Source organism: Rutilus rutilus, assembly GCF_951802725.1.
Source record: "Rutilus rutilus genome assembly, chromosome: 4".
NCBI classification, from domain to species: domain Eukaryota; kingdom Metazoa; phylum Chordata; class Actinopteri; order Cypriniformes; family Leuciscidae; genus Rutilus; species Rutilus rutilus.
In genome coordinates this window covers 8,219,505-8,228,959 of record NC_140212.1, presented here as the reverse complement: position 1 = coordinate 8,228,959, position 9,455 = coordinate 8,219,505, and the positions used below count along the sequence as shown (strand labels likewise).

The 9,455-nt window shown below is 41.8% G+C and overlaps 1 protein-coding gene across 1 annotated transcript in view; it reads left to right on the top strand.

Moving 5' to 3' along the window:
* Positions 1-2,322: 2,322 nt before the first annotated feature.
* Positions 2,323-9,455, top strand: part of LOC311289114 (uncharacterized protein) — a gene marked incomplete at its 3' end in the record, with an annotated part of 92,348 nt that continues 85,215 nt past the window's right edge. The window contains 6 exon segments of the mRNA XM_084406871.1: positions 2,323-2,622; positions 5,182-5,511; positions 5,651-5,953; positions 6,061-6,375; positions 8,034-8,336; positions 8,503-8,667. Coding sequence (XP_084262997.1) covers positions 2,565-2,622; positions 5,182-5,511; positions 5,651-5,953; positions 6,061-6,375; positions 8,034-8,336; positions 8,503-8,667 — 1,474 coding nt within the window. The 5' untranslated portion in view covers positions 2,323-2,564.

Sequence of the window (9,455 nt, the reverse complement as noted above, 5' to 3'; positions counted from 1 at the left end):
TCGATACAGAGCCTGTGCACGTCACGTCTGCCGATCCAGAGCCTGTGCACGTCACGTCTGCCGAGCCAGCGTTTCCAAACCAGATAGCCGCCGCCGAGCCTGTGTCCCCTGACAAGATGGCCGCCGCCGAGCCTGTGTCCCCTGACAAGATGGCCGCCGCCGAGCCGGTGTCTGTTCCTGAGCCGGTGTCTGTTCCTGAGCCGGTGTCTGTTCCTGAGCCGGTGTCTGTTCCTGAGCCGGTGTCTGTTCCTGAGCCGGTGTCTGTTCCTGAGCCGGTGTCTGTTCCTGAGCCGGTGTCTGTTCCTGAGCCGGTGTCTGTTCCTGAGCCGGTGTCTCCAGCCTATGACCCCGTAGCTGCCCCCAAGAAGATTTTGGGGGGGGGGGGGCAGTAGGTCCCGCGATGGGACCATGAGGGCCGCCACGCCATGGTCTCCCAAAGGGTCTTCACAGCCGTGGCCGCCCGAGAGGTCTTCACCGCCGTGGCCGCCCGAGGGGTCTTCACCGCCGTGGCCGCCCGAGGGGTCTTCACCGCCGTGGCCGTCCGAGGGGTCTTCACCGCCCTGGCCGCCCGAAGGGTCGTCACCGCCCTGGCCGCCCGAAGGATCGTCTCCGCCCTGGCCGCCCGAAGGATCGTCTCCGCCCTGGCCGCCCGAAGGGTCGCCTCGGCCCTGGCCGCCTGAATGGTCGTCTTCGCCTGCACTGCCTGCTCCGCCCTGGTCGCCTGCACTGCCTGCTCCGCCCTGGTCGCCTGCACAGCCTGATCCGCCCTGGTCGCCTGCACAGCCTGATCCGCTCTGGTCGCCTGCACAGCCTGATCCGCCTTGGCCTCCCGTCTTGCCGCAGTCTCCAGGTCCTCTTCCACTCCACGGGCCTGGCCCTCCATCCCGCCCCCAGGTCCGCCTCCTACCCACCACCCTCCTGGACTTTTCTTTTCTGAGGAGTGTCTGGAATCCACTCCTTAAGTGGGGGGCTATGTAATGTTTCTTGTCTTGTGTTTCCCTCGTCTTGTGTGGACTTTAGTTATTTCCTGTTCTGTGTCATGTTTTGTAGTCCTTTGTAGTTTTTCTTGCTTATTAGTTCTCCCAGGTGTTTCTAATTAGCCACACCCCCTTGTTATCTTGTTTAGCTTGTTTGCCTGTGTATTTAAACCTCTGTGCTTCAGTTGTTGGTTGTCGGTCGTTGTTTAATGTAGCTGTTACCTGTTCTTGTCCTGAGTTCCGTGTTCCGCCTGGATTACCTGTTTGTTTTATTAAATGTGTGCTTGCATATGGATTCTCTCTCTGCTTCATCCTTGCCTCAGCGTGACACTAAGGCCCTAGATTTATCAAAAAAAAAAAAAATTGTATGACGACCAAGCAGCCGACAGCGAGTTAAACATGTTTGATCAGTTTAGCCTCTCAAATCAACACTTTTACTTGGCTACAATAGAATCCATAGATATAAAACAATTCAAGCAGATCACACAGACAGTTAGTTTAAACGTTTATTATCACAACCACAGTAAAACGACATTTTTGAAAAGCTTAGGCAGGCTTCTCTGCTGCTCGCAGTCGCAACAGCGCTTGCAAACGAAATGAGCTATACAATCTAAACAAATAAAATAACATAAATAAAATAAAAAACAAACATGCAGGTTATCTTACCTCAAAAATCAAGTCTTCACTACAGAACATGGCCATTCTTATTTCCAATAGTTTCCAACAGTTAGACTAATGAAAATAAAGTCCAATCAAACGAAAAACAAGACAGCCTCCTGACATGGCTAAGAACAGTCGCTTACAGAGCATCGTTGAGAAAAAGCACAGCATCCACAGTGGAAGGTTTTATCCAGTCCTCCTTTCTTCTATAACTCTTCCATCTGCGCTGAAGAGCTCACTACTGCTGCTGGCGGCGACACTAAACACAGAGCGAGCCAGTCTAATGTGAATCGTGGGTCGCGCCACCGGGAAACTTTCTGTGTGCGTTTGCGTGAGCAGACTGTCATGTGTCAGTCATATGTCAGTGTGATAGGTTATAAAATGTCTTTCTATGTTTGTTTTCCCATCGCCAACTTCTCATATTTTCTTTTAATGCCATTTTACAATAGTATCCATTTTGCAGAGTTGAGTTTATTATGTGTTAATATCATGCTAACATAATGTATACATTAATAGACAGTGTGTAGGACATTCACAGTTGGTTATCAGTGCTTTTATCTCTTCTCTGCAGGTGTTGGGCTTTGATGCTGTAAATAAACTGGAGAGTTTCCTGTCTCCTGTAAGTCATTGAAATACATGTGTGTGTGTGTGTGTTTCTGCATCCCGTCTTGATGGGTGGGGAGGAGGAGCTCATCAGCACTGACTGTTAGATATATATGGAGAAAGTCATAAAAGCCTGGTCTGATTTGTCACTGAAGTTGTTTGATGACTTCCTCTGTTCTGTCTAATAAGGTAACAGCGAGTGTGATTGGAGGGTTTTGAACCTCTTTCTCTCTCATTAAGGGGGCTGAGAGAGGACGCCTGTACTTCTGTATCATCAGTGCGGAGAAGCTTGTACTGGATGTTGAATTAATCAAGCAGAGAGAGATGGAGAGATGCCTGACACTCATTTTACTGTCTTCAATTATAATACTCATCACAGCTGGTAAGTACACAATGAATGAAAGTAATGTTATTTTCAGAAATTCAGTATTGTATTGTTCAAAAACTCAAAATTAAGTTTGACTGTAATATGGTGCCTCAGATGATAATATAATAATAATGATAATAATAATAATTAATGCATTTGTTATTTACAGATCATCAGATTATTAGATCTCTGCTTAATTTTCACATGACAAAAAAAACTGTGCACAATTTCTCTTGTAAGCTGCAAATTATTTAATCGCATTTGTCAAACATAATTTTACAAAAGTTAAAACTATTTACTTATCCATTATTGAGCAGTGTGTATATAGGCCTATATGAAGACTTCAGATGCAAAAGCCTCTAAGTGCCATCTGAAATGTTCTTCTAAAATGAGCATTTTTTTCAAGCTTGTATATAGTTCAGCAATTTCACTTAAATGACAATTAATAGGTCATTTTCATTGCCATTAAAGTGAAATAACTGAACATAAACATACAAGCTTGATCAAAATTATCATTCTAGAAGAAAATTTCAGATGACACTAGGCTTTTGCATCTGAACTCTTCATATATATTAGTGGTGGGCCGTTATCGGCGTTAACGTGCTGCGCCCTTGCACACTGAGTCCGAAATTCGCATCAGAAATTTCCGCACGTTAAAAAATAAATACGACCTCACGTTATGTTAATCACGCTTGCACACTGCCTCCGAAACTTTCGTCCGTCAAAAAAATAATAATTCGAATTAGGTTCGATTTTCTGCGTTTTTCGTGTCCGTAGCAAGCATTTTGAATGGTGTTTTGAAAATTCAGAGCCACCGAATCACGAATATTCACGAATACGAAAAAACGCATGCGAAAATTTCGGACTCAGTGTGCATATCGGGCGATAAAAAAAATATCGCCGTCTATTCTCAAAGTTGGGTTGGGAGCTGGGTCTATACCACGCAAGCTATGATGACTTTGACCTTGATATTTTAGCGCGGATTCGGTTCGGTGTTCGGTACACATTTTCAAACCGAACGGTTCGTTGGACCATTTTTCCTGCCGACCAAAATTTCGTTATTTCAGGCGTGGTAAGCGCGCTGCCGCGCTCATAAAGACCCTGGCGCGACCACAACATTGTCCAACATCAAATGTGCAAACGTAATGCAAGCGGAACGAAACTGAGCTACTCGTTATTGTGTAGGCTATGACGGACCGTTGTTTATTAGTTTGGACCAAAGCAGCGCGAGCCGATCTTGATCAAGAGATCCAGTAGCCTAAATAAATCATTTGAATTCGCTACTTAAGTGATAACATTGCTGCGAGATCTAGTGAGAAACATTCACATTTCTCCGTTATTAACGGATCAAACAGTGCGTGGAAGCCAGGAAGAAACATTGTGCCATGAACGAACTATACAGTGTCCACAGATCTGCAACTGTAGTAACACTAACTGCAACCATGGAAGTTTGGCAGGAATAGTAGGCTATAATGCTTTCAAGTAACATTACGTTGGTTTTATTTTGACAATATGAATAAAATTGCTGCCCTCAAATGTTAATCTGAACTAAAAATAGACCTTGTTTACAACTACTACAATATTAGGCTACATTTCATTTTTTCCAAGGAGCTGTTTTGTTTTATGCTCATAAGAAGAGTCTATTATAGCTCCATCATTGCTCAAAGTAAAAAAATAAATAAAAATCATACTTTATTATGTTAGTTTTAATTAAAAAAAAAAAAAAAAATCTCTGGCATTTCTTCTCAAGTTCTTTTAAATGTCACTTTGTATTTAAGAAACGTGCCCTTTAGTCATTATTTGGGTAGCACACACATATTCTGAATGCCTTCGGCAGAATTCAAATGAGCCATTTTAATCTAGATTAATCTAGATTAATTCCAAGATTACAGTGAGATTAATCTAGATTAATTTTTTTTTATCTATGCCCACCACTAATATATATGTATGTATATATATATATGTATGTATATATATATATATATATATATATATATATATATATGAAGAGTTCAGATACAAAAGCCTCTAAGTGCTATCTGAAATTTTCTTCTAGAATGATCATTTTTGTAAAGCTTGTATATTTAAGTTAAGTAATTTCACTTAAATGACAATTAATAGGTCATTTGCATTGCCATTAAAGTGAAATTATTGAACTTAAATATACGAGCTTGATAAAAATGATCATTCTAGAAGGAAATTTCAAATGGCACTTAGAGGCTTTTGCATCTGAACTCTTCATATAGCCTATATACAGTATAGAAATGGCTTTTGTTACATCCATACCAATTTTTTTTTTAACTTTTGTTAGTTTGAGATCCTAAAGAAAATTAAGCTGTGATCAAACATTTTTGTGAGAAAACAAGAAAGAAAAAGAATAATACATGGCACCTTGGCTTCCATATTGCACCATTATCATTTAAATAGCTAAACAGGTCCACTGCACCATACAGAGAAAAAAAGGAAGAAATATTAATTTACACAACTTTTTTTACCCTGTGTATGTATTTTTCTCTTCCTCGTTTCCTCTCTTCCACCCTTTCTAATCCCTTTATCTTTCTCTCATTGTGTCAGCTCTCTCAGCATCAGTCCATGTGAATGTGAGGTTGGTTGGTGGTCACAGTCGCTGTGCTGGTAGAGTGGAGGTTCTTCATAGAGGTCAGTGGGGAACAGTGTGTCACTATGACTGGGGTTTGCCTGATGCTGCAGTGGTGTGTAGAGAGCTGGACTGTGGAGAACCTGTAGATGCTCTGGGTGATGCTCATTTTGGACCAGGATCAGGACCAATCTGGATAAATTATGTCATGTGTAATGGATCAGAGTCAACAGTGGGGAAATGTCCATCAGGAGGATGGGAAAAACACAACTGTGATCATAGTAAAGATGTTGGAGTCATCTGCTCAGGTAATATACAGTATGTGTATAACGTTTTGTACTTCCTTATTGGTTTCTCATTGATTTTAATTGTTAAAATGTTTAATTATTCAGTCATTCAAAAGCAAATCAAAAAATCATTTTTGTTGATCTATGTTGTCCTATTTAGAAGTCCGGCTGGTTGGAGGTTCTCGCTGCTCTGGGAGATTAGAGATACTTGATGATCAGTCGTGGGTTTCAGTGTGTGACGCTGCCTTTGACCAGCAGGATGCAGAGGTTGTGTGTAGAGAGCTGGACTGTGGGGCTCCTGTACAGGTGCTGGGAGAAGATGCTTTTGGCAAAGGAGACGCTCAGATGTGGACACAAGAGATTCAGTGCAGAGGAAATGAGTCTCAGATTCACCTCTGTCCAACATCACCATTAGATGAAAACAACTGTTCACATGAGCACAACATTGGTTTGCTGTGTACTGGTAAGAGTTCAAAATGTAACAGAGCAGTTTTATTTCATTTTATTTTGACATTTTACATGTCAACTCCCTTTTTTTCTACTGCCTTTCTCTCTTTCTTTCATTCCAAGACATAAGAAATGTGAGACTGGTAAATGGTAGCAGTCGGTGTGCTGGTAGAGTGGAGGTTCTTCATAGAGGTCAGTGGGGAACAGTGTGTGGTGTTGGCTGGGATTTGGCTGATGCTGCAGTGGTGTGTAGAGAGCTGGACTGTGGAGAACCTGTAGATGCTCTGGGTGATGCTCAGTTTGGACTGGGATCAGGACCAGTCTTAATGAATATTGCAATTTGTACTGGATCAGAGTCTACACTTAAGAAATGTGGATCCTTAAATTTGAATGCTCCTGACGAGTGCCTTCATAAGAGAGCTCAAGTCATTTGTTCAGGTAAGTTAAAAGTTTCATATTATTATACAAAACACTTGTCAGAAGCAGTCATCATTTTTATTTTCCATGATTATTTTCTACCTTTCTCTTCTGTTAGAATTAATTTTATATAAAATAGATATATTCTATTAATTATAATTGTACAATTTTAATTTGAACTGTCACAACATTTCCTAGATTTGCTTACTGAAGCACATACTTACATATACACTCACCTAAAGGATTACTAGGAACACCTGTTCAATTTCTCATTAATGCAATTATATAATCAACCAATCACATGGCAGTTGCTTCAATGCATTTAGGGGTGTGGTCCTGGTCAAGACAATCTCCTGAACTCCAAACTGAATGTCAGAATGGGAAAGAAAGGTGATTTAAGCAATTTTGAGCGTGGCATGGTTGTTGGTGCCAGACGGGCCAGTCTGAGTATTTCACAATCTGCTCAGTTACTGGGATTTTCACGCACAACCATTTCTAGGGTTTACAAAGAATGGTGTGAATAGGGAAAAACATCCAGTATGCGGCAGTCCTGTGGGCAAAAATGCTTTGTTGATGCTAGAGGTCAGAGGAGAATGGGCCGACTGATTCAAGCTGATAGAAGAGCAACTTTGACTGAAATAACCACTCGTTACAACCGAGGTATGCAGCAAAGCATTTGTGAAGCCACAACACGCACAACCTTGAGGCGGATGGGCTACAACAGCAGAAAACCCCACCGGGTACCACTCATCTCCACTAAAAATAGGAAAAAGAGGCTACAATTTGCACAAGCTCATCAAAATTGGACAGTTGAAGACTGGAAAAATGTTGCCTGGTCTTGCCTGGACATTCAGATGGTAGAGTCAGAATTTGGTGTAAACAGAATGAGAACATGGATCCATCATGTCTTGTTACCACTGTGCAGGCTGGTGGTGGTGGTGTAATGGTGTGGGGGATGTTTTCTTGGCACACTTTAGGCCCCTTAGTGCCAATTGGGCATCGTTTAAATGCCACGGCCTACCTGAGCATTGTTTCTGACCATGTCCATCCCTTTTATGACCACCATGTACCCATCCTCTGATGGCTACTTCCAGCAGGATAATGTACCATGTCACAAAGCTTGAATCATTTCAAATTGGTTTCTTGAACATGACAATGAGTTCACTGTACTAAAATGGCCCCCACAGTCACCAGATCTCAACCCAATAGAGCATCTTTGGGATGTGGTGGAACGGGAGCTTCATGCCCTGGATGTGCATCCCACAAATCTCCATCAACTGCAAGATGCTATCCTATCAATATGGGCCAACATTTCTAAATAATGCTTTCAGCACCTTGTTGAATCAATGCCACGTAGAATTAAGGCAGTTCTGAAGGCGAAAGGGGGTCAAACACAGTATTAGTATGGTGTTCCTAATAATCCTTTAGGTGAGTGTACGTACTGTACACAGTTAAAGAGGAAACTAAATACAGTGTACAGTTATGAAAATCTGAGGTTGTGTCCCAGATAGACCTGTGGAACTCACAGGCATTCGCAAGCAGCAGCCATTACTATTCTGCAAGACCTCAAATGCACCTCAAGTGCTCCATTCGGGACAGGGCCTTGTAGGTGGAAATCTGTCCTGCTATATACCTTTAAAATAAGCCATAATTTTGTTGATCTGTGTTGTTTTATTTAGAAGTCAGGCTGGTTGGAGGTTCTCGCTGCTCTGGGAGGTTAGAGATACTTGATGATCAGTCGTGGGTTTCAGTGTGTGACGCTGCCTTTGACCAGCAGGATGCAGAGGTTGTGTGTAGAGAGCTGGACTGTGGGGCTCCTGTACAGGTGCTGGGAGAAGATGCTTTTGGCAAAGGAGACACTCAGATGTGGACACAAGAGATTCAGTGCAGAGGAAATGAGTCTCAGATTCACAACTGTCCAACATCACTATCACTTGAAAACAACTGTTCTGATAACACCGGTGTTAATTTGGTGTGTGCAGGTTAGAGGACTGTTTTTTTAATAAACTGAAATTAAATTGAATGTCCACTAAATCTAGAATACATATTAGTTCCATAATATATTTTATCTATTTTTGTGATACTTTTTTCTTTCTATTTGTTTGTATCTTTATCTTATCTCTCACTATTCTCATTAATCATTTATAGACATTGTGAGAGTAAGACTGGTTGATGGTCACAGTCACTGTGCTGGTAGAGTGGAGGTTCTTCATAGAGGTCAGTGGGGAACAGTGTGTGGTATTGACTTTGATATGACTGATGCTGCAGTGGTGTGTAGAGAGCTGGACTGTGGAGAACCTGTAGATGTTCTGGGTGATGCTTATTTTGGATCCGGATCAGGGCCAATCTGGCCAAATCGCAAGTTATGTACTGGATCAGAATCTACTCTGAAGAACTGTGGATCAGTACAATGGGGTTTATATCAGTGTGATCATACTTATGATGCGGGAGTCATTTGTTCAGGTAAGCTGCTCCAAACCTCAATTCTGTTTTTGTATTACTCAAGATCCACCTGCCTTAAAGGGATAGTTCACAAAAAAAGGAAAATTATTTCATTATTTTACTCACCCTCAAGTCAGGCCTAATCAGAATCACTTTCTTCTGTGGAGCACAAAAGAAGTTTTTTTTTTTCAGGATCCAAAATAAGAAACACCATAAAGTGGTAAATGAGGTTTGTGCAGTGTTTTATAAAATTCAATTCAGTAGCTTTTTTGTGAGCAACAGAACAAACTTTATTATTTATCTTTGTCATGTTGGTGCTTCGATAGCCTGTCTTAACTCGCTTCCATTATGTTCAAAGCAGTGGCCACTGGCCAGGATATTCTTCAAAAATTTGTTTTTTGTGTTCCATGGAAGAAAAGAAGGTCATATGAATTTGGATTGACATGCAGGATAGGTAAATTGGAGACAGTAAATTGTCTGTAGGTATTAGTGAGCATGTGAATGTGTATGTCTGTGTGTGTTAGTTCTGTGATGGGCTGGCCATTCATCGTGGGTATTTCCCTACCTTTGCCTTGAGACGCGATAGGCTCCAGCATCCCTGCAACCCTACACAGGACAAGCAGTTTGGCAGATGGATGGATTAGTAAATAAATGCAGAG